The sequence below is a fragment of the Chiroxiphia lanceolata genome, chromosome 3, assembly GCF_009829145.1.
Source record: "Chiroxiphia lanceolata isolate bChiLan1 chromosome 3, bChiLan1.pri, whole genome shotgun sequence".
NCBI lineage: Eukaryota > Metazoa > Chordata > Aves > Passeriformes > Pipridae > Chiroxiphia > Chiroxiphia lanceolata.
Genome location: NC_045639.1, coordinates 45,012,105 through 45,039,266, shown reverse-complemented (window position 1 = coordinate 45,039,266; position 27,162 = coordinate 45,012,105). Strand labels below are relative to the sequence as shown.

Genomic DNA, 27,162 nt, shown 5'->3' with positions numbered 1-27,162 from the left:
CTGGTTGTGCAGAACAGGGACCTGCCCTCTGTAGACAAGTGTCACGTTTTCTCTCTTTTTCCATGAAACCACAGAGGCCCTTGCTGAGATGGCAATGTTGCCTCATAATAAAGCCTGGTCTCATGACAAACAGCAGAAGGATATTTTACTGTTTTTTTAATCTTTTTCCTCATATTAAAAATAACTGATACCATGTACTAAGTACTTATATAAGTATCATTACTCAGCAGTGTAGTTAACCTGTTGCCAATGTCTTCTTGCATTAGCAAACAAGCCCTGAAAGCAAATACTTGGGGTCCCAAGCTGTGGTGCACACAGCAGCCTGCAGCGTGTCACAGAATCAGGAATTGAAGGGGTGGGGCGGAGCTAGGGAACGTGTGACTAAAATTAGTTTTCATAGCTTTTTTAGTCCTTCAGTAACTCCCCAAAACCAAGAGCAACAGAGCTTCCCCTCAAGATGGCATTTGAAAGGTCCCCGTCTTTAAAGACTGTGTTATAAGTGGTTTCCTGCACCCCTGTCTCCACACCCTGGAAAGTGACCATGGGCTGGGGACATCATATCGGGGATAGACAATGCTGGGGCAGCCAGCCTGCCTCACTGGAGCCTCCTGCACTGCACACAGGGATGTCTCTGAGACTGCTGGCTCACAGAGGTGTTTGGAGATGCAGAAAAGAGCTAGATGAACCTAGAAAACCTACTGCAGCCGCTCCGTATGGGCATCAGCGAGACTCAAGTTTGGACTGTTCCCTGGCTGCCGTTTCCTTAAGCAGCAGCAGCCCTTCTCCAGGGGCAGGGCGTGCAGAGGATGGGGAAGGGAGGAGAGCCTGGGAAGGTGATGGAAGCAGCAACTGCTCTTTGCAGGCAGGAGAAGAGCGGGTGAGGCAGCCTCCCAGCCCCGGGGTGGTGTGTGGCCCCTGACCTGCTCTCAGCAGCTGCTCCAAGAGGCAGCTCTCTCGCCAATTGCTGCAGTAGCCGGCCCTGACTCATGGCCATCTCTTCTCTCTGCCAGCAGCGTATGTGTTTTTCCACATGCTCTGCTCATACCCGGGGCAAAAGGTATTGGGGATTGATTTCTCTTGGATGTTTCTCATCACATCCAAGATTTATTTTGAAAGCAATGTGTCGAGGCTATTTTGCTACAGGAATGGCTTAGCAGTGGTGCAGTTTTCTCTGACAGTGATGTCTACATGGTATCTGCTGCATTACCCAGGGCATAATTCAAATACAATTTTTAAGAATCCATTTAAACATGCAATATGAGACAGCTTTATTACACATATATAGGACTATTCCCAAGGCCATTTTTCATTCCCATCAGTTCTGAAAATCCAAGACAGTCTTTAATTTCTAAGTTAAAGATCTATCAGCTTACCTCTTTGGAGAGTCTGGTGAAAAGGTCTCCTCCCCGCAGGAAATCTAGTATTAGGTACAACTTTCCCTCTGTTTGAAATGCTGCATTAGAAAAGGATGGAGATGTTGGCAGTTTGAATCAAGATAAAGTCTCCAAAGATTAAGTCTTATGGACTAGCAGTGTATCATTCATGCCATTGCTTCACTGTCATTTCAGGACTGTGAGAATTGAAAAAATTAATTTCTGTACAGAACTAAGCAATTGAGTTTAGGCTTTGGGAAAAATGGTATCAGTTGAGAGACAGCAGTGCATTACTAACATATTCATTTTCCTGCTAAGCACCTATGAATTAATAGTACTTCCCACTGCACCAAGTACCAGGATTCACTGAGGGCTAGGCATAGAAGGAAGCTCCCAGTTTCATGCAAGATGAGAGCCTGCACTATTCAAATGTCCTCAGAATACCCTTTACAGTAATAATGGGGCTCCCCAGGAAGCTGATGAGGAGGTAACTCCAGCAAGACCCCACATTCATATACACACATACATAAAGTGGATTGGTACTGGTTATTAAAAACAGTTTTTATTTAGATTCTCTTCTTTCTAAATGACACCTGACAGCAGGTAAGGGGGTTGGCAGGTGTATATGAAGCAGCTACTCCACGAGGACTACCTATCACATCAGACTTTATGACAAATCTATTTTGATGGAGGTATGGCTAAAACTTATACTGAAATTATCCTTTAGCATAAATGATGAATTTCACACAGGTAGTCTTTATGACTTTGTTAGAAACAGAGCTGTGAGTAGGCAGGCGGGATCTGTATGAAGTTATAATACATCTGGTTACAATTATCCAACCAAATTAAGAACAAACATGAATTATATTTTATTATAGTTACCATAATGAAGCTTGACTATGAAGGGATGGTTCACTTCTGCCAAAATATCTCTCTCCATTTTTGATCGTACCCGATCTCGAACTATAAAGAGGGCGACAAGAACGGCAACATTAAGAGGCAGCATGGTCACTAGATACAGTACTGAAATGATGTTACAGTGATTGGGATTCTGCTTCTCACTCTGCTGATGGCTTGTGGTGTGACCTTTGGCAAATCACACCACTTGAGCGTCCTCTTTTTCTGCCTGTCTTGACTGTATAGTAAGAGTAGGTTCTTCAGGAAGGCTCCCTATCTTCCTCTGTAGAAAACTGCCCTAACTAAAAGGACTACAGAATTACAAACAACAGGAAGGCAATTATACTTCACAGAAGAGAATTTTAATGTGAAAATGAAAACTATATAAAATTAATAACTTTATTTCATGTAAGATTAAACAGAATGTACCAGTCTCAGAGAAAGTCGGATTAATTTTGTGCAAATTAACTTACTGTATTTTGCTGATGCTAGCAGTGTTTATGACATATCACTGTCTGGAAGTGATCTATATGCAAAATATTTAAAACTTCCAATAAACCACCCTAACAATCATTAATAAGAAAAAATGGTAAACAAAAATAGTAAATCACTATTTTTTTAATGTGTCTGTAGAGATAAATTTATTGTGTGATAGCAGTGAGAAAAATACTTTTTGGTGTTAAGATCAATAGAGTAAGAGAAATCATTGTTACAGAGGTGAGCTGAGTTCAAGCTAAACAAAACTGATACTGAAAATTTCAAAGCAAAAACATTTAGCAAAATGTTTAGACACTGATGAGGATTCAAGTCCCCACATTATTAAATCTTGATCTTAAAGATGCATTTTTAGTCAATCACTGTTTTATTGAAAGTATTGAAATTTTCCTCTTTCGCTGCATTACACAATCCCAATATGCTTTTCAGATGAAAGTATCTACAAGAGATGTTATGAAACTATTTTATCGAGCAAAGTCTGAGATCTCAGTGAGATGCTCTCACTGCATGCATGTGTTGTTGAGCTGCTAAGAAGCTGAGTCCTCTCAGTACACCAGTAATGAACATACCATAATGAAACCACATAGTCTGTTGCTGTACTTCAAAAACTGATGCACAGAAATAGGTCCAAACCAGTTGATCTGAAAACCTTAAATAGGACTAGAGAGATAATTGGATTTCTTGCCATTTTGATGCTAAATTTAGGTCAATAGTGATGTAAGGTTTACTAGCTCATTCAACCCAAGCTACCTTCTAGATAAAATTCAAAACAAAGGAGATCTTAGAATCTTAATCTTATCGCCCAAGTGAAAATCACACATCATACACTCACAAAATGCTTAACCTATGTGAAGGCAGACCATTTCTTATGCTATAGATCAGCGATGATCCCTGGCAGGAATTCTTGTTGTATAGGCGGGCATTGCTACGTGGGTTGCTTCCCATTAAGTTAGGTTAGTTAGCCTAACAAAGTGCCTACCTGCATTTACACTGCACAGGTGTGAGAACAGGCTGTCAGAACAGCAGCCTACGCTTCTCTCCTCCTCATTTCAACCTCTGCCCAGCTGTGCAGCCAGGTCCCTTGCCAAAGCCCCCGGCCCTGCTCACTGCCACGGTGGTTACAGGCTGTGGACCTATCAGGGTACCACATAACCCTTCTCCCCTCATACACACAGGAGGCATGCCAAAATTAAAGAAAAGATGATGTTGCCACAGAAGACATCTCGTTCTCCAGAATCATGGCCCTGAAACCACCTTGAACCTAATTTACTCCAGAGCTGTGCTAATCACCACCTTCAGAGTGGCTGCCAAAAGAAGATCACTGGAACTCATAATCAGGACTGTAGTTTGGCAGGTCAGCTGGTGATGTGCCCTGCTCTGCCCATCTTTACAGCACCAAATACTGTCTGATTTAAATGTTCTGAGGGCAGAAGCTATATAGGCTCAGATTTTTATGTAGTTCTAGCACCCAAGATCCTAAGAATCATATTCTCTAGAAAGCAAATCCACTTTCTGCCACTGTTCTTTTTTCACTCTATAACTTCCATCTGCCTGGGCCAATTTTAATCTCAGGAGCAGCCTCCCCAGAGGTATCTATCTGCCGGCACCAGATTACCTAACACAGGGCACCATCAGAATATTCACCTGTATGACTAAAATGCTCACTAGGAATAGCGCTCAACTGCTAAAATCTTGACCCTTCTACCAATATTGAATTTGTTTTTTAAAGGTGTGGTTTGCCACTTATTATTATTATATGTCAGACAGAGGCAGAGAACTCAGTCTGGAATAATGAGCACAAATTTACGAAGATTGTTTGCATGATCTTGGACAAATTAGCTCTCCCTGAAATAATTCCTGGTGATCACCAGGTAGAAGAGACCATACTGGTGGAGCCTGTAAAAAATGAAGGAAGCACCTGCTACCCAAAAATAAAAACAGTTCCCATTTCTAGGTATTAATGTTGTATGAAAGAGAAGAGGAGGCAGCTGAGGATACATGCAAATAAATAGAGCTTATCCACTTCTATTTGTCTAGTTCTGAACATTAAAGAGAAGGACATTACTGCTTACTTTGCTGGTCTTTTCTCTGTCTTCACTTAGCTGGAGTAAGAGTTAATTTTTCTACTTCAAAAGAAATAATTTTAAATATGACTTGCAGTGAAGTTTCAATTTTTGCATATAGATTATATGTTACAAGGCATGAGGGTTTTACCTAGAGTCTTGTACAAACTAATACGTTTATCAAATTTAAACTGGTATTGACCTATGAAGATTGTATTTCAGCTTCAATTTTCAAGTGTCAAATAAAAACGAAATTGCTTTTGTTTACAAACTGTAAATCAGTCATGATATTGCTTCTTTGATAACTACTAGTACTGGAGGAGAAATTTTGCGCAGGTATGCAGACACCTACATACACACATATGTAAGATATACTTTCTGCTCCTGGCAACTCTTCTTTTGTTTCTTAAAGCTTCCTCTAGAAGCTCCTGTAGGGCTGAGAGTTTCTCAAACTTTGCCACAGCCTGCAGAAGAACCTGTTTGAAATCCACAGACACCTGGGTAGCCACAGCCAAACTTGTATTGCACTTCTCCCATGCCAAGTGGCCCCTCCTGCCCCTGCACAGTCTCCCTCCCAATGTGTTTAACTTGGGAAGGGAAAATGAAAAAGAAAAGGAAGATGAAAAACTTGAGCATACTCACTTGATAGCTACTGGGACAGAAAATCTCATATGAAAAAATTGGCTTCAGTAGCTGCTGCATTATGAGGCTACACTTAATTTTTTTAATACTGGCCTTTTTGGAGCAGAAATTAGGCTCATGAAGCCAGAGGTTCAGCAGCACCAAAGGTAGTCACCGTCTGGGCACTGCTGTCCTCACATGGCCTGGGCCAGCCCAGTACTCCACTAGCACCTTTTGCTGACAAGACCACTAATGCAGGTGGGTGGCAGTGAGATGACATCTACCCTGCTCCCTGGGCTGAAACCCCACTGGTGCCCTGCATGTGTCGTGCGCCTTCCTTTGGGGCCAGCTGGATCCCATCAGGGCATGGATGCTTTAAATTAGTGCTCCCATGATGGACACCATTTTCTACTTATGGCTTTCCTCTTTAAAAGTCTTAGGCAGAGAAAGATCCAGCAAGACAGTGCATATTACAGACATCTTAATGGACTGCCTTGGCTAAGGGCACTGGGCTGCAAAACAGCCTTGACAAACAACAAAGTCCTCAGTGCAGTGAAACTCGTCTTGGGCTTTCCTATGGGAGGAACCACAGGGCAGTGCATCAGTGGTAAGAGACAAGAGCCAAGACATTTGTCTATCAGAAAGACCAGCAGAGAGGAAAGGAGCAGGTCTACCTCCATCCTGTCTGTTCTGAGGACCAGCAGCAGAGCAGGGAGGCAGTGACTTGGGGCTGTCCAGCTCTGCCTGCCCACACAGAAGGTGTGGAGATGTATGTGATATATTCCAACTTCCTCCATAAATGTTGAACTTGGGTGTTGCTCTCACCTCTGTTCGCCAACAGCATAGGAAGGCAGAGTGTCATAGGGGAAATATTTTCTGTACACATTAGCTGAGGTCCAGCACAATCTGCTTTGTTCATGACTGCAGTAAGTTGTGTGTTCAGGCCCTGTGAATGTCTCTGACTTATTAATGCAGCCTTGCAAATGCAAGCAAAGTACTTGTATGCTCCTATACACCTCTAGAAATAATTAAATGACTTCTAGCCTAAACACTGTTTTTAAAAAAAGAGATTGAGATAGATTTTGGGAGCTCTGCAAGGGATCTAAAACTGAAGAGAGTTCTAACACTCATCAGTAGCTCTGAGATAACTTAATTGTTGGTGTTAGATGCATAGATCCTTTTATAAATCTAGTTCTACCATGAATATTTGCTGGGTGCATTGAGGTACAGGAGCCTCCCCAGAGTCTTCTGGAGGTGGCTCAGGGCAGGACCTGGTGATTTGGTTACTCTCTGAGTGGGTCAGTCTTTGTCCACTGTTTTTGGAGACAATCTTCTTGGTGTCACCAGGCTAAAATTGGCACTTGGAAGCTTAATTTTTATTTATTTTTTAAACTAGGAATGGGTTGTCAGATGATAGGTTTGGTGTCTTAGTGACTTGTTCATATGGCCTTTTGTCCTTTTTGACAATTTTAACCAAAGTGCTACTGAGTCCCTTGACCTGAAATAACAGGGAGAGGAATCCCCCTGCATGTCTGACACAAGCACCTGCCACTTACAGAAAGCTATTCCTGCAGGAAGATGCACACAGAAAATACACAAATAAGGTCAAAGATTTTGCAATCTCCTCGGAGATGTTTGGCAAAAAGCATTATTGATTATAAATTATTTGCCCATCCCTACCTTTCAAAATGACCTTCTAATAAGAAATATCACTGCTTAACCAGGAGCAGAGCACTAATTAATTAATAAAGCAAGAACAGGGAGAGCTACAAAACTAAGTTACTTAATTAAATCACCATCGAAAAGTATCGGTAACAGGAGAAATAAACGAGCAAATGAAATGATGGCTTTAAATTTCACCCACTACCCTCCTCATTTCCTTAAAACTCAGCACTGTGCCTCGAGTGGAACAAAAGCAAAATATGACTAAAGCTCAGGAACATGCAAGCCAATTTCAAATTCTTCATGTAGCACTGGAGCACACAAAAGATAAAGAAAAAGGAATATATATATATATATATATAAAACTATGTGCAACATCCTTTTCAATTCTATTTCTGATATTTTAATCTGTTTTTTAATGCTGGCTGTTATAGACGAAAGCAGAGAGCTAAATTCTAAATTCAAATTCACACTATGTCCAGAAGACAGAGTACTTGTGTGGTGACTAATTATGTGAGATATGGAGAAATATAGGCTTTCCAAAAATGATCAGAGTCTGGCTTCAATGGTTCTGCTTGGAAATACCATTTGCATTACTGTGTTTTTGTTCCACACAGTAATAAACTCAAATTCTCTAAAGAGCAGCTTTTCATGTACCTTCATCAGCAGAGCATTACTACAACACAAAGGAAAACAGAAAGGTGTCCTGTTGACACCTGAATGTAGAAGTACACTGATAATGTCACATAGGGACTTTATGTGCTTTTCTTTTGAAATGCATATAATTTTGTGAAAGTTATCTTCTGGAAGAAAGGTCCTCTGTGACCTGAAATACAGAACCTTTTAGAGATGGGGAAAGAGCCATTAAAACCAGAGCTTTACCACTCAGCCCTAGCATTACTGCAGTAAAGATAAAAAACCACATCTACAGAACAGGAGACATTCCTTTGTAGAAGGACACACTGAAAAATCAATAACGATGTAGACTTGGTTTTAGGAGTCCAGGGTCTGGAGAAGGTCATTTTATCTCCGCCTTCTTTTTTTTTTTTATTCTTTTCCCTTTTACACGAAACAACACATTTGGCTTTAAAGACATTAAAGACTTACCTTTGTTTGTTCGTATTTCAAGGCAGCCTGGATGCTGCAATGTTGAGATTTGGAATGACAGATGTCTCTAAATCAATACTAAACGTCAGTATTAAACTTCCATTTATACTCTTTATCACCTGTTCATTATTCTCTCTAAATGTTTGGAAAAGTTAATTAAATCTTGCAATATCCCTCTGAAGTACCTCTGCTCAATTTTCCGACATGGAGAATTAAAGAACAGATTGATGAAGTCTAAGGGTACATTAAAAAAAGATAAAAATAAAAATCATATCGGAGTTGTCTGGAGCAAACATGGGTTCTAGAATGTTCTAACTCAGCTGAAAACAAATCCTCAGAGCAAAAAAACCTGAGCTCCTCCCACGTTTTCCTGATACCCTTGCCCAGCACGCAGTAGCCTGGTGGGTGAGGAAAGCTGCTTGGTGGTCTCCTTTCTGCCCCATGGAGCCTCTGGCAGCTGCTGTTTCTTCACTGGGACACCAATTTGGAACTCTCTCCTTGGTCAAAAAAACCCACAGACGCTGCAGGAGATTACGTTTGTTTTAGATTTTTGGCTGAAATTTCCTGGTGGGTTCAACCCCATCATTAGAGGAATACTGACCAAAAGACCAGTCAGATGATCACATAAATCTCATGTCCTTATGCAGAGGTGAAATTTCAATTTTTGTGCATTTTTAAGCAGAACTGGATCAACTGGATATACACAGATGTGCTTACACATAGATCCCAGATGAAACCATGCCTCCCCAAGGCCTGGAAGCTGCAGATGTGCAATGATATCCAGTAAGCCAAACCCTATGGTGATATACAACACCAGCAAAGTCAGAATTACACCCCTCACAATTACATAAATCAGTTCTAACTAACATCATTAAAAACAGACTTAATAAACAGCTCGATGAAGAGAAGAGAAAACTGCCATCTGCTAGCAGGGAACTTCCTCTAAAAAGCCAAAAACTGCAGCTGGAAAGACATCTGTTCACGACTTGTGCAAAACTGTAAGTCTTCAGCACCTCTGCATAGTTGCACCTGGAACTTTTTTTATTTAATCTAAAGCACATGTTTTATTTAAATTTATTTACTTTAGTGGATGTGATATCCTGTGAAATCATCAATAAAGTATTTGTTTCTTGAATTCGAGTGTAACATGATCCAATTTTTTTATTATATTTGCTTCACTTGAACAGACATTATTATTATTATTATTATTATTATTATTATTATTATTATTATTATTACTATTACTGCTATTGCAGGCAATAACAACAATTTCAATATTAACTTTTACTGACAGGCAATAATTACGTATGCTCTAGGAACAGGCATAATTTAAAATGACAACTGGATAAGAGGGTTGGCCTTAGAATTAAGAGGTCCTAGTAAACACAATTCACCAGTGGCTCTGGAAATCAGGATGACCTGAAGGGAGAAACTGGTTTAATATCGTTTTGCAATAAAGATAAGTTGTTTAAAACAGTTGAGACAGTTGGCCTTTTTCCCCTACAGAAAATAGATACTTAAAGTTTAGTTCCAACCAACAAGAATTCAACAAAGAAAAGATGAACAGCTACATATAGTCCTCACTCCTACTCTTTAATGCAGTCTAAAGAAGGATGAATTTTCTCCATCAACCTTCTCCCTTATCTCCTGTCAGACTGTATTTCCCTTCCAGCTACTGCCCTGTTGCAGCACTGCATAACTCATATGCAGCTGCAAAGACGCAGAACCAAGCCTCATACTTCCTACCCGTGGGGCATTCCAGTATTAAATGAGCATTTGCCCTGTGTTTGCTATTGAGATGTGTCCTAGTTACAGGGACTGGGACCAGTCTATCACTATGCAGGTAGAGCCAAAACTATGTATTCTTCACCCTCTATATCATTTCTGATGGACTGTTAACAAACGGATCGTTTGCAGCAGCTGCCCCGGGCACACCTGACACTTCAGGCTACAAGCTGGGTGTTAAAGAAATCCTGCCAGGCAGGGGAATGTTCTTTTGTTTTCACAGCAATGACTTAGCTGTGAAAACCACCCTCCGGCCCCCCATGCCTGCCCCGCAAAAGGCATTAACACCTTCAGACGAAGCCTGAGGGGACATCTCTGCTTATGGGCAACCTTGGACTGGCATAATAGGCAGTTGCAACACCTAGACCATCCAAGATTCCAAAAATATCCCACGACTCAGACTTAAATCTCCCATTGTGAAACTCCCCGCCCTGTGGGAGGTACGGGGCACTGCCACCTGAACCTGAGCATATATAATCTTTGGATTTTGGACTTCTGGTACCACTGGTCAGTTGAGAGGAGGACCAGAACTTCAACAGAACTGCGATCATAATCCAAATCAACAAGTTCCCTTTCCTTTTACTTTGCACCCAGGGGGGTCACATGGTGCTCAGCACAGGGGCCAATGAACACCGTTCTGTTCTTGTCCCAGAGTGCAAGGTTATACATCTGTCTTTGTGGGTTAAAATCAGTTTTTCTCCGTATCATTATATTAATTATAATCTTTTTAGTAAATTGTAATTCTGACTTGTAATCTCTCGAGTTGAGTTCATTTCTCCTGCCGGTTTACTTTCAAACCAGCACAAGATGTTTCTAACTCGACAGAAGCAATGGAGAATTTATTTTTTTCTTGTCCTGCTTGAAATGGAGATGATCCAGACATCCCGGAGCTGCTGGGTCTCTCAGGGTAATGAGTTTCATCACTTGCCTTTTACGCTTGAAGTGCTGCATGGTTTAATCAACCACTGCTGCTCTTTGCTCTTAAAACACACCTGTTTTGTGGGTTTTACAGGTAGGGTTGAATAAAGTTTGTGGATTACTTTACCCTGGAGGTGTGAAAACTGTCTGTCCTTCCGTATTCACCACAAATATGTTCTGCAACATATCATCAAAGGCAAAATTACAGCTTTTATGATTGAAAAGTATTGGGAGTGACTGCTGGTTCAATGGTGAAAATGCAAAGACATTCCCTCTTATGCCAGCCTCCTACAGAAAAAAAAAATAGTTCCCTTTATTCAGACTCTCCAGGTCTAAAAAGCCAGCTCTACTGAAAGGGGCGTTTCCTCTCCTTCAGGATTTTTGAGCAACTACTAATCCACTTAAAAGGCCTGGCAGAAGTGAAAGGGGGTGAAGGTGGTGCTGGAGCTCCCCAGGAAGTTCCTTGGCACACTGACCTAGGGCAAAGTGCCTCTGTGTGATTGTGATTTAAAGCTCGCCCAAGTCCCTTATATTTTGTTAGATGAGCCCTTACTATTTTGTTTAATGGTATAGTATAGAACCTTCTACCCGGTCCAGTTGGGATGTTTATGGATGAGATTTATAATCTTTTATAAAATATTAAGTGAGAATTCCTGGAAGAAGTGGAAATGTGGTATTACCCCTCTGTGTAGAATGTATGTACTGGGATGCTGTCATTTGCCACCGGGGCACTTTTGCTCATAGGCTGAAGTAATCCTAGTAAATGTTTTCTGTAGAGCTGCTTGAAGCTTGTAACTATAGACATTTTCAAAGATATTTTTGCTGTGGTTTTTTTCTAAATTGGAACAAAAGATCTAAATTCAGCAAGTTTTGCCAAAATTAAATTGAGAAAAATTGTTTTGGGCGCATCAAAGTACTCTTTTTTGAGTTTTATTTTATTTTTTAATCTACCCTTTACTAAACACTAATTATAACATACAACTATAAAATACTTTTTAAAAAGGCTCACAATCAAACCAGAGCATTCTGCTGAAATGCTTACTACTGTTATTTTGTCAAGCAAACTTTCCCTAAACAGTCCTGTTCCTGTGGATAAACACTCTATCAGAAACTCGATCTTTTCTTTTTCAGTTGTAACATAAATTCAGAAGATGGAATAATAAAAAAGAGGATTTATTGATCATTATTCAGGAAAAAATATGTTTACCAAGTCTACTAGGAATTTTTAAATCAGAACCCCTATGTCTTTCAGGTGTAGGGTAAATATACAAAGTTACTAAGTAATGCTTTTGCAATTGTCCTCATTGGAGGGTAGTTTGCCCACTTAGTTCCGATATGGGTAATGTGAGGCAGTGGTTGGACAATGAGTGCATTTCTCAGAATTTTTTGGTTTGGATTGATAGTTGGATGGATTTGGTCACGGGACAGGAGGCAAATGTTAACATTCTCTCCCAGCTGTCCTGACCACGACTGCACTATGATGATTTCTCACTCTAAACACTCCTTCCATTAGGCTGCTTGGATGTGGTAAACACAGAGCAAATCCAATCTGCCTTGCTCTAACAAAAATTTCTGGATGAGCATTTCAGTTACTGAATTCCAAACAGTTTGGTTTCTGAAACAAGTAACTAGTATATTCAGGCATCACTGAGGAAGTCGTCGGGATAGTGGCTTATCATCCCACACTGAGGACACAGTTCATTCAGGAGATGCGAAGCCCTGAGACAGCTTCTATTTCTAAACCACACAGGACGGGGTTTATCAGCTTACCAGTTACACAGCCCTCCAAACTATCTGCACACAAAACAGACAATTTAGAATAGAATTTAGAATTTAAATAGTCCAGTAAAACTGTGGTGTTTAATGTAAACATTCAGGCAAAGTGAACCTCTGCTTTGCCCAGGCCCTGACACGCTACGCAGACATGCTTAATATAGCTCTGTTGATGTGTTTGCCTCATAAAAATGAATGAGCATCTGCGAGACTGCTGTCTGTCACTGCAAAAGCCTCCAGTCCCATCAGCAAGTAGGGTGTGAAGTTAAGGCAATGTCATTTCCTAAATTAGAGAATAAGAAACACCTTAGTCTTGTGTCGTTATCGACACACTAGCTAAAGACTTGGTCACACAACAAGAAGCAAAACAAAAAAAGGCCAATCTAGCATTTTCTTCTTAGAGGAGAGAAACACAGTGCTCAAACAATTGCAAATTGTTTTTCAGCCTGGACTCACCACCATATAGGGAGTCTTGTGGAAGATGTGACTAAGTTCAGAGTGTCTCTGGGAGAAATCGTGGCCCTAAAACAGTTGGTGGTTAAACCGCTGTTGACATTAATAGGATCTGACCATCTACATCTCAGTCCCTGTATACAGTTTTGAAAATACATGTAGCTGCTTGAACTCTACAGGAATACTTAACTGAAGAGGAAATTTTCTTTCTTTCTTTCCTATGTTACTGAGTAACTGCCAAAAGCTAAACATAAACTGTCCTAAGCAATGACTTGGGAGACAGGAGGAGAGCAGATAAATATTTAAAGGATATAAACATGGAGGACAGAGAAGACTTATTTCTCAAAATAAAAGGAAAGAAAGGAATACAAATAGGAGGAGGTAAGTGAAACAGAAAAAGAGAAAACGTAGGCTATGTCAGGCAAACCATAACTTCGTGAACCCTTATGAAGCAGAGTGAAGGGCTGGGATTCGAAACTCATATTGACACATTAAAAAAAAACAACAACCCTGAACAGAAAAAGCTGAATAACGATTTAGTAATCAGCCTTTCCTGGCTGCAGGGGAATGAGACTACATCTTTCACTATTTGCTATTTTGCTGCAGTGACTCCAACTCAATAAAGCATGCTTTAAAAAAAAAATTAAAAAAAAATTCACCATTACACACAAGTTTTTGGAAGGCTGTCTGAAATGGAGCACTCGTACCAGGATTAATACCCATAACACTACATTAAAATGTTCCAGCAAAGTAAAAAAAACCCAGAAACTTAAAATTCTTATTGGGAATCAACTTGAAAACCTAGTGAAGAATAGCCAGTTTAGCTTCTACACACTGCTTTTAATTCTGAAATCTCAAACAGTATTTCCAAGAGTCTTTGATCACTATGGCTGTTACCCCATATGTGATAGCTGTGGCTAATGCAGAATGATAATGAAGCTCTTCCAGGACCACCCAGCCCAGGGAGCACCAGCCCTGTGACAGTCCTTCCAGCGACTGCTCAGCAAATCATGCTCCTCACACACGGAGTGCAAACTTTCAGACTTCCTCAAAACTTTGCTTTGGAAGTTGTTCACTTTGTTCTGTTTGAGAAAAAGCTCTCTCAAACCCTCTCATGTGACAAACTCTCTACAGCAAATTAAACACAAGTTTGTCATAACAGGATGGCAATATTTCTAATGAAGATGCATGTAAGGAGTCCTCTGACACGTGCAAATCTCATGCAGCAAGGTCAAGTCTTACATCTTCTGAGTGCCTCATTTTTACTCCATCAGTCTCACCCATAGTCACACTTCAAATCACTTCCACTCCTCACACCAGTGGCAGTGCTGAACACCATCACTCCTGCCGCTTCCCTTCTCTTCCCAGGGAAGCCACCAAGCACCCACCTGCTCTGCCCACCCTGGAGCTGAGCACCTCTATTCCTTCACAGCCCCCGCTAAGGTTCCAAGCAGAAAGAGGTGGGATGATGAGAGATGCTCTGGAGAAACTGGCAGACAGCTATCACCTGCCTCCTGAAGTTGCAGAGAAGACTACCTCTGGCCCTGTCTTGCTCTCACCACTAAGCTCAGTCTCCCTCAGAATGCCACCTGGAAAATTGCTGCCCATGATCCATGGCCCTCTCTCTTCCTAACCCTCTGCTGAGGCTTTGCCATTCCTATTGTCTTTTGTCTTTCCCTTGGCTCCACACTCCAGATCACATGCCGAGGCCCACCACTATCCCTGCTGTTTGGCTCAGGGGATGGCAGCTTTCCTCTGCCCCAGAGAGCTGCCCTTGGGAATCTGGGGGACACTAGATTCCAGTTCAGCTGGGGACAGTTGAGAGGCTTCTGGAAAATGGGGGTGTCCAGATTTCAGCAGGTTGTAAAGCCAGGTAAATGAAGGCTGTGCATTTAGGAAGAGCATCTTGGATTCCTTGGTACCAAGGTCAAAATCTGATGCTTAAGAAATTGTCTTCTGCATAAAAGTCTGCTACTAGTGGCTCACTGGAGCTGCTGAGCAAAGCCACTGGTTGTTCTCTTCAGCAAGAGTGAGGACACAAGCTGGGGGCTCATTCTTTTTCTGAGGAAAGTTTTCTAAGAGACAGAAATAGATGGGAAGGTGTCCCAAATGTGAGGGACACCATGAAAAAAACAAAAATACAAACCAGCTCTTCTATATTTGAAAATATTTCTTTCTTATGATAATATACAAGGGTCAAGATAGTACTTTGCTGTATGACATTTATATTTTACTTTTAGATCTTATTATATCCATAATGAATACAGAATTGAACTGATCAGCATTGACAAAACCTATATAGCAGATAAATATTTAAAGGATATAAACATAGACGATGGAGCAGATACATTTATCAAAATAAAAGGAAAGAAAGGAACATAAATAGGAGGAGATAAGTGAAATAGAAAAAGAGGAAATATAGGCTATGTGAGCCATAAACTTGAAACTCCCTCTCAGTAGGAAATCAGCTTCAAGCCAACAGTGCTGATGAAGATAATTGCCCACTAAATGGCAACTATGGCATAGCACACATCTGGAAGATGACCACAGACATTGCACAATTATCTGTACAAGTCAGGCTTTGCCCGAATTTACAAAAATTAACTACTGCTGGGAAAATATCACTTGAATTTCCATGGCATGGAAACCTCTTGAGTGTGTCAGTAACTGTTGCATGCAGATAGAAAATCCTGTAGAGAAAATAGAAATGAGAGGCTGTTGTTGACGCTGATTGCTGGTCTCTCTTTGAAAATCATCAAAACCTCCAACTTGGAGCAAATGGTACAGCCATGAGGAAGCCATAACTGACATATGTGACCCACATGAATAGTATAAAAACACAGAATAATTTTGTTTCCGTTGAAACAAATCCCAGATGGTAGTCCCACACATTGTGGCATCTAACTTTTATGGAGAGCCAGCTAAGTGCTAGCACACCTCCAGCAGTTGTGAACAGAACACCTAGCCACCTGTTTGGTGAAGGTTTACAAGTGATCCAACTGCAATGCTGTGAGGCAAACCATCACCAGTGCAACTGAATCCCTGTCCTCTGCTGTCACTATGACTTAAAATGGCATCAAGTGGTGACCTCTCTGTTAATCTGTCCTCACACATGAAAAGAAATAAGATTTTTCTGCTGTGTTATGAGAACCAGTAAAAGCAGTTGGATGCAAATTCCAGAGGATGCTTACAAATTTGGTTTCCAACCAACTATAAATGCACTGCAGTTGCAGGCAGCTGAACTTGGTTAAATGGCAATTATGTTGGATGTTCCAACTGTTGCAACTTATTCAGTGAACAGAACAAACAAATGCTTTTTATATAGATAATGGATTTGTATCACAGCCAAAGACTTGCAAAGTCCATCAGGGAGTTTAAAAATCCCAGGGATATTTAGCTATTGTATTTTCAATTTAGCTTTCCACTACATCTATAAATTTATTCAAAGGCATGGTTGATTCATAGCTCTGATTATTTCAAATAGTCAATGCATTACCAGAAGAGACATTTCCTAACAATTTTATTCATTTGGAATCTTTAGCCATTAAATTCCACAACGTAGCAGACTGCACTTAAGTGGGGAGGGTGTTAATAACATCTCCATTAATATCTGACTATTACTCTTCATAAGGACATCAAGCACTCTGAAGAGGAGGCTGGCATAATTAGGTTAGCATTACAAATATGAAGATTCAGAAGAGTAGCTGGTTTATGTTCATGCAGCAGGCTGACAGCAGAGGTGCGAGCAGAGCCAAAGTCTTGTAATTCCCAAACTGAGGTACCAACTCCTTTGCTAAACACACAGCCTGCCATGAAAGAACAGACTACATGACATAAAATCAAAGGAAATGTAGACTAAAGTATCGGAGCTTGTGTTTGCCAAAAGAGCAATTTTTCTCTTCCTGTAATTCATACAGCCTCGTGGTACCAACAGCAAGCTCTTGGACGTCAGGCAGGATTAAAAGACTTCCAGAGGTCTGTTCACATGCTGCACAGATGACTTGATGGGTTGCCAGCAATAGCTTCTCTCTTTCTGCAGCGGGTTTCTTAAAATTTGAAGCATTACAAGCAAATGCAAAGCTTACAAAGGTCCTTTAAGACTGTGTTGGTTTAAAAGTTAACCAGCAGAGGAAACCAAGCCAACTCAAAGAGAGATTACAAGTCAGAATAACAATTTAATAAAATAATACAATAAGTACAACCACACAGACAAGCAACAGGCACTAACCCACAAAGCCCAAATGTACAACCCAGCACCCCGGGGCACAAACAAAGCGGTGCTACCTGGGCCCTCCCTTGAGTCCAAAGCAAAGGGAGAGGGGAAAAACCTGCTGGTGGGAGAGCTGCTGCAGTCCAGCCAAAAGTGGTAATTGTAGTCCGGCAGAGGGTGGTGGTGAGCTGCAGTCTGGTTGAGAGCGATGAGCTGCAGTCTGGTTGAGAGTGATGAGCTGCAGTCCTCCTCTGGATCCCACGAGTGGTAAAAAGGTTTCGAAACTCCAGGTTTATATACTCTCCAGTTCAGGCGGGAATGTTCAGTTCTCCCCTCAGAGTGGGGAATTCCATAAAAGGGTGTTTAGTCCTTCCCTCAGAGCGGGGAATTCCATAAAAGGGTATGAGGGTGCTCATTCCATAAAAGGGTATGAGAGTGCTCAGGAACATTCCCCCACACACACCTTGCAGGCCTCTACTGGCAACAGTTTCTGGGAAATGGCATGGAGGGCTATAGAATACACAGTTTGGGCTATACCCATTCAGTGATGAATCGGTCCCAGCTGTTCTAACCAGGACAAAGACAGTGCAAGATAAACAAGATACAAAAAATTTCAAGCCTCAAGACTCAGAAGAGAGAAAAAGAGAAGAGAGAAAAAGAGAGGGAAGGGAAGGTTCGGGAAGGGAAGGGAAGGTTCGGGAAGGGAAGGTTCGGGAAGGGAAGGTTCGGGAAGGGAAAACAAGAACCAGCAAAGATTTTCATTTGGCCTACAGGACGCCAGACAGAAATGCAGAAGAAAAAGGGCAGCAGAAGGCAAAGTGAAACAGTGACCAGTGCTGTGTTGTCACTGGTAAAGCCTGACTGGCCTGGATATGTCTTGCCTACTGATGTTGTGTTTAATTCTGAAACTAAACACATGAGAGAAGGGGAATGGATGTTGACAGCTGCAGGCAACCATGAGGAACTGAAACCACCCTCCAGAAATGGTGCTGTCTTGAGCAGGACTGGAAAGAAGAGACATTTTACAAATCCATCTATTTGAGGCTGGCTTTTCCTAGAAACTTTCTCTGATGGGATTCTCCAAGGGAACAAATATTCAACATCTCAACAATATGACCACTCTGCTGCCTTTGAAGCAGGACATTTCTATCGGTTCAATTAAACCCCCTGAATTTTCAATAACCTGCATGGTAGAGCAGGGGTACTACTGCTATTCTGTCATAACAAAGCACTCACAGAGTGACCTGAGATGGGGGACATGAAGCCAGAGCAAATCACATTTTGTTTAACAGTCACTTCTGACTTACCTAGTTATAACTAAATCTTCTAACCCAAACATTCAGAAAAAAATGAACTCTGAGGAAGGAAAGGAACATAAAAGATTCTCAGCCTACATAAGATGGAAGCTAAATGTGATAACAATCTTCAAGATGTGGAAGAAAACTGCAGAGAGGAAACTGCTCTCAAGAGAGAGGATGTGAATTAATAGCTTCAGCTGTGGCAAGGCAGATACTGGACAGATGCTAAAGAAGCATTTTGTAACAGTAGGGATAGAGACAGTCCAAGAACAAGTTAGGCAAACACCTGTGAGGAATGACACAAAAGCATAGCTAGTGCCACTCTAGGTCAGAGGTGGGCCATGGGACTTCTTCAGGTGCCTTCCAGCTGATGCTTTAGTAGCAATACAAGGCACTGAGCGTCCTCTGAGAGTGGGTTTACCTGGCAGAGACCAGTAAGGACATGAGTTAGGCTTCTAAGGCAGAACTAGAGCCTCTGTGATTGTCCTAGGGACCAGCCAGTCCTCACTCCCAGGTACTTGACCCAGGCAGAGCACTGCACATGGCCAGCAGTGACTGTCTTACTCTGGACTCATTTGTTTAGCTGGAGCTTAATGTCATCTTCATAAATCTGTTTCAATTACAGTAAGCTGTGCTTTTGTCTCCTCTCTCTGCTTTCCAGCTATTGTTGACGAGGGAGGCCTGACAAAGGCCATTGCACCTCCCAGTGCTTTCCTGGTAGACGTTTTTTTTCTACAGATAAAACAGAATTGCACCACATTTTCCAACAGGATAAACATTTCACTGATGGCTTCAGGACAACTGTTCACATAGTCTCTCTATTCCTGAATCTACACCAAAAGCAATTAACAGCAATCTGATACTTGATAATAAAAAATATCAAATATGGTCTTTTCTGTAAAACAACAACCAATTTGGGAATAACTGCAAATATCTGTCATTACATATACAATGCAATGAAAAGAATAATCCAAAGGAAAGTAGGCAGTAGTGAAATATCAAGTCTACTACGGAGAGTTTGAACAATGAGTTTGGGTCTGAAAACTTTTTAATGATGTTACCTACAGGAGCTGCAGTTTGAAGTGTCTCCATTGTTACTTATTCACTGTGTCAAACACAGCAGGATCAATTGAAACTTTAAACAGATAGATGGCAAATTGACTGAAATTATAAAGTGATTTGAAAAATTGCTTTCTACTACTAAAACAAACATGAGTATAATGAACTACTCATTCCTTAAAAATCCCAGCCACCATTCCTTTATTGGCTGGAATAGACAGGGGGCAAATGCAAATGCAACCTGCATGAGCTGCTGGGTTTTTGTAAATTTAAAGAAGTCATTCTTTCTGTATTTCATTGACAGAATAGTGACTCAATAAACATTTAGAACAAACTTGTAGAATTTGATCACAGATGAAGAATACACCTTTCCTGTCAAAGAAATCAGCAGACTTTTCAGTACTTTCTTCCTCTGACTTCAGATTTGAATCACCCTTGTGCTCTCTAGGGAATCATCATATGAAAACATGAATAATGCAATACTCAGCTGCTGCTAACAGGGCCCATGGAACTGCTCAAGGATTAGAAGCTGAGGGCATGGGCACTTTAACTTAGCAAAAAAAAAAAAAAAGGAAGATTTTAAGACAGCTCTGTGCTATACCTAGTGAAACACACAAACACAGGTGCACTCAATGTCTTCACAGCAAAGTCTGAAACTTTGGCTTAAACCTATGAGTGCACTAGGAAGTATCGTGGTTCCAATCTGTGGAAAGTAACAATGGGTGCTATAACCCGAAGTTGCCCCACATTTTATGTCACACTTTGGTCCTAGGAGCTGAATGTGTATGAGAAGCTGGAGGGCACTGGGTGTGCTCCTGGGTTAGTTTCATCAGGAGGGAACTTTACTTGTGTGCTCCAAAACTGCTGTGCCTGGCAAACCAAAGCACAGCAAAGGGAGGTGACAGGAAGAATTGCTTCAAAAGCTCCGTCAAAGCCAAGCACCAATGCTGTTGGATACTAGGACTCCCATCACAGTTACTCCCACTGAACTCTCATGGAGAAAGCTGGGGTTGGCCTGTGAGTCCTGTCCTGTGCTCTCTTTAGGAATAAAAAAAAAAAAAGCTATTTCAGCCAGCAACATATGAAGCTGCTGACCCCACTTTCCAAATGAACATACAACTATGCAGTGAGTTATATATTTTGATATTACTATAATAGCAGCGTTGTACTGGAACAAATGTGTGGACAGGAAAGGACTGGTTAATATTGCTGCATTTACCTGCAGCATATACGACAAGAGCAGAAGTGTGTGCTTCTATGCGGATCAGTCTGGGTGGATGACAGGGAGAAAAACAGGTTGTTTTTAATTTTTTACCAATATTTAGGTGAAGATGTAATAATTCAGTCCTGCTTAGGGCAATAGGAAGAACGTGTTATTTAGCAACCGGAGCAACAATTTTAACAGGGTTACCATATACAGAACTCAGTAGCCAATATTTTCACAAAGAGAAAGATGAATTTTCTTGGGCACTTAGGAAAAGCTCCATAAGGAACAACAGGTTTTTGTGTAAAATAAACTAGCCAAAATACTCCCCTGCTACAAAACAGAGCATTTTTAATATGCAGGGTTCACTTCTTTAATGTCTTAACAGTGGAAATTTTGCCTGCTAACAGGATCTTCACAGTGCACTTGGCATCGTGAAGAGGCTATAATTTAATCAGGACTTCATACAGTGAGAACTCCCACATGGTTTAAATAAAACAGATAATAAAATCTTTAAGTGATGTGTGCTCAGTTTATATTTATAGGTAAAATTTTTCCCTTCTCATCCAAACCTGAATACAGAATCACTAAAGAGTATTAAGCATCTAACTTAGAAGCTGCAATCTCAATGAACTCTTTAGCAAATGCTATGAAAATAAATTTCCAGCAATGCTTTTTGTCATTTTTGACCTGTCCAGTCTGCTGTATATTCAGGATTCTCTGTAATGTTTACTGACATACAGTGAGCTAGTTGCCTAACCACAGTTCATTTTCCTTATAATATGCAAAGACATTATTCTCTGCAGTCCATTAGAAACAACCTAAGTGAGCTCTCTCTAAAGTACTGTACCCTTTCTTCCTTCAGTAAAAGCAAGCCCTAGGCAAGCTGACTTTTTAGGGGAGGAAGAAAGAGGTGATCTGATGCAAGAAACCTTGCAAAGGCACTGTAAAGCTACAGCCTGATAGTGACCTCTAAGCACTCATTGTTGAAGATTTTCAAAACTCCCACAGAGGAAAGCTCTGTTTCCTCAGATGACAGCAACTAGTTCCAGTTTGCTCCTAAACTGTTAAAGGCAAGGTTGGCACATTCTGCAGCTCAGCACAAAGCTGGAGATCTTGAATCCTAGCCCACAAAACTTGCATGTGAATGGACAATGGTGACCCAAGTGCATTGTTGTGTGGCTGAGCACATACAACTAAGTTGATCTTTACATTTTCAAGCCACTTGTGAAATATACAGAGGAATCCAATGTTATTGTGTTTGTGCACACAGAAGTTGTTATTCCTTCCCCAACTGAAAAAGTAGTGTATGGCTATTTGTGGAGATGGGTGAGTCTATTTCACAGCAGAATCTTTAAGGGCAATTCCAGGTTCAGTAACGGGTTTTTTTGAGCTCAGAGCCATGACATTTGGAGGGTTAAAATTCTCATACTAAGGAGGCCTAGGCACCAGCTCCCAAGGATGCAGAGAATCCAGCCTTTCCTCCAAACACCACGGCAAGGGGTCCTCTGCTGTGGGGTTTGAACTGTTCTGTGGAGAGGACTTCCCTGGTGAATTGTTTAGAAGAGAGTAATAAGAGGCCCAGGAAGATATAAAAAATATTGCAGAACACTTTAATAAAAGATGATAAACCAAAATTTAAATGGCAAGCCTGGAGGAATAACAGCGCCTTTCACCAAACACAAGAGCTAAACAAAATAGAGCAAGACATCTTGAAAAACCCAACACAAAGGAGCTAGGTTTATCTGAGGTGAAGACTCTTTTTGAGTTCTGCTTTATAAGGTTAATTTGTTCTCAGTTTCTCATTTGTTGGATTTTTATCCCCTTCAAACCAGAGGGAAACCACTTAGTTCAGTATCTGAAATCTAAAGTACCATAATCGTTACAGGGAAACTGGGTCACGTACAGAGGAAAACTGAAGAAGCCACTTCAGTGGGTGTCCAATCAGGGAAACCACTACTACAATTTTATCAACGGTTTAGATGGAAATCACACTTCACCAGGTGATATCTAAGTTAGTTGTTCAATTTAGTGTATAGTTAATATCATCAGTCCAACATCCCTGAGAACACCACAAGCTCTCTGTGAGTCACTAAAGCTGTGTTCATGGCTTACTACACCTATAACCATCACACATACTCAGCACACAACAGTAAAGCCATAAGCTTAGTGGCTTAAAGTGAGGGGATCATAAACTGCAAAGCACTTCAGAGGTTTTGACAAAAAAGACTACAATTTCTAAACCCCAAAAGCAGAAACAGGTAGTTTGCATTCTCAGGGTCAACTGGTTTCCAGTGCCAAGATTTACACAGCCTATTACCAACCAGACATGCAGATGCAAACTACTTCCTCATGATCCATCACATAACCTTCGCTAAAGCATTATGCCAGTGAATTATGGCTTCATGCCACTTTCTCTTAGATTGCATGCCTCCTGGAGGAATGGGTCTTTGATTTTCAGGTTCCAGAAAGTAGCCCTTGCATTCCAGCACAGCAACCTGCTGGGGATTTATGGGCATTTCATGAGTGTTTAATGAGGCTTACATTGTAACCAATCTAAACAACTCTTGATCATAGAATTCTGAAGCACATTTAGTAAAGCCAATGAAGCTTAAGACACCTCGGGAGAAATGCTGAATGAATCAAAACAATCAGCCTGCCCTGTCCATCTGTTCCAGCTTTGCTGGTGAATACAAGGCACAAATATACACAGAACAGTCCCTGTTTTATTTCCACTTCCTCAGTATCACAATGTATTCAGAATGGGCAGTTGAGACTCACCGATATATTTCTGTAAGCTTTTAAACATATAGATCAACTTTATTCTCTTCAATTTTTTAATCCAAAAATCTGATTTTAAAGAAAAAGAAAAAGTAGACTGTAATGAATACATGAAAGCAACATTTTAAGAGTATTATCTAATGACATTCTGAAAGGCAAAAGTCTCACTCTTGGAAGCTATTTAAGTGCCTTATTTAGGTCTTAGAGAATCTGGATCCCCTAAAAAGGGTTTATATTTGCAAAGGTAGCTATTAGGGTACTGTTATTTAATATATAGCATTTGGAAGACATAAGTTAATTATACATACATGCAACCTTAAATCCGATGTATTCAATATCTGGCACCTAACAGACATAGCATCCTCAAACATTTTGAACAAGGTTTTCCTAAAGCTAATAACTAGAATGAAACACTTATCTAGTTTCTTCAGGAAGCTTTCTGCTTTAAAATCAGATACCCACAAGCTCCTGCAAAAGGAAATGATCCAGGAAGGAAAGAAACTTATGTGCAATGCTCTCATTTAAAAACGAGAGGAGCAGTGGCTTTCTCACTTTGAAGGATCCATGCTGTTATACGTGCTTATTCAGATATACTCTACATTTAATATAAACATTCATGAGGTTAAAATTAATTTAATTTTCACAAATATTCATGTGTAGAGCACCTGTCTCTGCCAACTTTTACAACTGAAACTGGAATATTTTAGAGCCTAATTTTCCCTACAAAGCAGCAGTGGTTTTGCTGATTAGCACATCTTTTTCAAGCTCAAACCTACACATGCGATTGATCTACAAAGTCTCTTTTGTATGAAAACCATTTTTGAGCTGTAAATGCTTGAAGAGTGCTGCTGCTGCTTGCTGTACCCTTCTTATACTAACCTTTGCTGTTGGTGAAGTTGGGATGATGTTAACAACAGGCAACTATTCTGGAAAGAGGCAGGAGGCAGCAGACACAGTGGAGAAAACACCATTTAGTAGTTCTGCTTCTTCCTAAACATTACCTGCCAGCCACAGCCAGAGTCAGGCTCCCAGGATAGAAATACTTTCGACAGGGCCCTCTATGGTTTCTCTTCAGAGCAACGTAGTTGCTAGTTTTAAACCATCACTCCTGAAGGCATTTAACTTCCTAATGTTTTTATTTATCTAGGTTTTCATTCTTCAGACTAATTCAGAAAAGAAATCAGCTTTGCTACCCCCTCTTCTTTTCTTTTCTTTCCAATTTCTCCATTTACATGTTTTGCAAATTTGTTTCACTACAGAAAATAACTACTGTAACATTTAGGGCTGTCTGGCCATGTCAGTGGCATTGGCACCAAGACCTTCGACTTTCCTGCTCCACGTAGTACTGTGCAGACTACAAGTCAGAAAGCAAAATCATTCAGAACTTTGTCTTCTAGCATGCCTTTTGTCAGGAAATACTGAACGCAGAGCTAACAAATATTTGCAGCTTTGCTCTCATTGCTTGACATAATAATAAATACCTCACATAATAATAAATACCTCACGACTTCCAACCTTTTTGAGTGTAGGTAGTCAGCAACAATTCAGCACTCTCACTTAAAAGGTAAGACTAAGCTGTGAGAAATATTATCTCTGTGCCAAAAGTTACATGGAAGCTTACTGACAGCAATCTTTGCTGTTGCTTGTCTCATTTGCCCTGTGACAATGGGATTCTGTCTTTATTTTTGAACTTTTGAGTTAAACAGCTGTCAAGTTTAACTTATTTGTGTAAACTAGTGTGGACAGATTAGTTCCTACTGATGTGCTAGTTATCTTGAGATTAATGGGAAATCCAGAGCTAGCAGTCAGAGAGGTAAGTAGTCTGAAGGGGAGAGAAATGCAATCCAGCAAAATCACGAAGTAGCTTCAACTTTTGGATTTTGTGACTCTCACTTGAGAAAACAATAAATAGCCTGCTGTAACAGCCAAGGGAGGAGAGCAATGTTTCTGTGCTATAATGAACCAAGGAACTGCAAACACAGAGGTGCCTGTTCTTGAAAGAATAGAAATTTGATGGTACAATATGGGTAGCTCAAAATCACTATCTAAATTTTGAGATTTCCTAAGATACTGCCATAATACAGCTCTTCTCTTTTCCAGTGTAATCTAATGTTACATATTTAGCCATCAAATATTAAGAAGCAATCAAGTGTCTGGGGATGCAAAAGAAACCCTCCCCCTCTCCAAAGCTACTCAACACAACCTCAGAGTTACACAGCAAAAGAGGGAATACCAAGTTTTCACTTTGGGTGAAAATTTACGGGTCATCAAAAGAAACAAAAATAAGTTTCTGGTACATATTGAGGCATTATCCTTATTTACTTCAGCAACAGAAAGATACTGACACTGTAATACAAATTAATATATACCCAATAGAAGTCCTGTAAATAACACTAAGAAAATGAAGAAAGCATGCAGCTGGGAAACTCCAAACCCCTCTTTTCCTTCTCCCACACTTTATAGGTAATATATTTTTGTTTATGTTTTTTTAGAACATTCACTACAGTGAGGCAGAATTTTAGAGGATAGCAGAGACATATTTATGCACTCACATACCATAAAGCAGCAGCGATTTAAAAAATGGCAAGGAAAATAAATTACTAAGTAGCACAGAAATAGAGATTGCAGCCACTGTCCCAGTCCTTACCTTTCAGAGTTGCCTTCTTAAGTACCTTCATGGCATAAAGCTGGCCTGCATCAGATCCTTTGATCTTCCTTACTAGAAATACCTGTAAAAAGCAAATGTTTTGTACAGATAAGTACTGAATTGCTGCTTATAAGCCTTACTGCATTTGACAGGAGAAAAGATACTATTGTTCAGGGAAATCCAATGAACATTACTAGCTGAAAGTATTTAATATCTATTTCACCTGCAATTGGTTGAGCTAGCTCTGGAAATTTTCAGTTTTAAGCCTTTACCACCTCAGAAAGAAAATATGTTCAACATTATTAACTGCCCTTATATATCCAATTAAAGTTGGGTGAAGAGTCAGAATTAGTGTGCACATAGCTCTTCATATTCTGACCAACTTTACATGAAAAAAAATTATGTCTCATTTGTGTTTTGGAATGTGCAGTGTCTTAAAATTATTGCCATCAATTACATTAAAGAGAAAAACCAATCTGGTCTAATTTATGCTGGAAATCATGAATGGTGACTTTGCCTAAGATGTAACTGAAGAAGAAAGTCCATACAGCTGAAAATCTGTTATTCTAATAAAGACAGTTTTCCCTGTTATAGTCTCCTATGCCTCATCTTCTGACAGTGTAAATTTTTAATTTAAATAAACTAAAATTGTAGCTAAAAATGTATTCTATTTGTTTTACTCCATGCAAATATATTTATCTGCCCTGAGTGCATCTGAGTATTGGAGAGGTAGTGAACAAAGAAATCAGTAGCTTGGTTTGGTCTTTATAAGACCTTCAGTGTTTTAATAACTGAAAATAAAGTAAACAAATCTTT

At 40.4% G+C, this 27,162-nt stretch overlaps 1 protein-coding gene across 9 annotated transcripts in view; it reads right to left on the bottom strand.

The window, feature by feature from the left end:
• The window catches only part of RPS6KA2 (ribosomal protein S6 kinase A2), a 284,207-nt gene that overhangs the window by 69,556 nt on the left and 187,489 nt on the right, over positions 1-27,162 (bottom strand). For 8 of the 9 annotated variants that reach the window (XM_032682394.1, XM_032682396.1, XM_032682402.1 and 5 more), the window contains 3 exons: positions 26,347-26,428; positions 2,256-2,336; positions 1,374-1,453 (listed from right to left, as the gene is read on the bottom strand). In XM_032682394.1, coding sequence (XP_032538285.1) covers positions 1,374-1,453; positions 2,256-2,336; positions 26,347-26,428 — 243 coding nt within the window. Of the gene's footprint in view, positions 1-1,373; positions 1,454-2,255; positions 2,337-8,595; positions 8,620-26,346; positions 26,429-27,162 lie in introns of those variants that run through there. The other variant, XM_032682403.1, reaches the window with a different exon arrangement.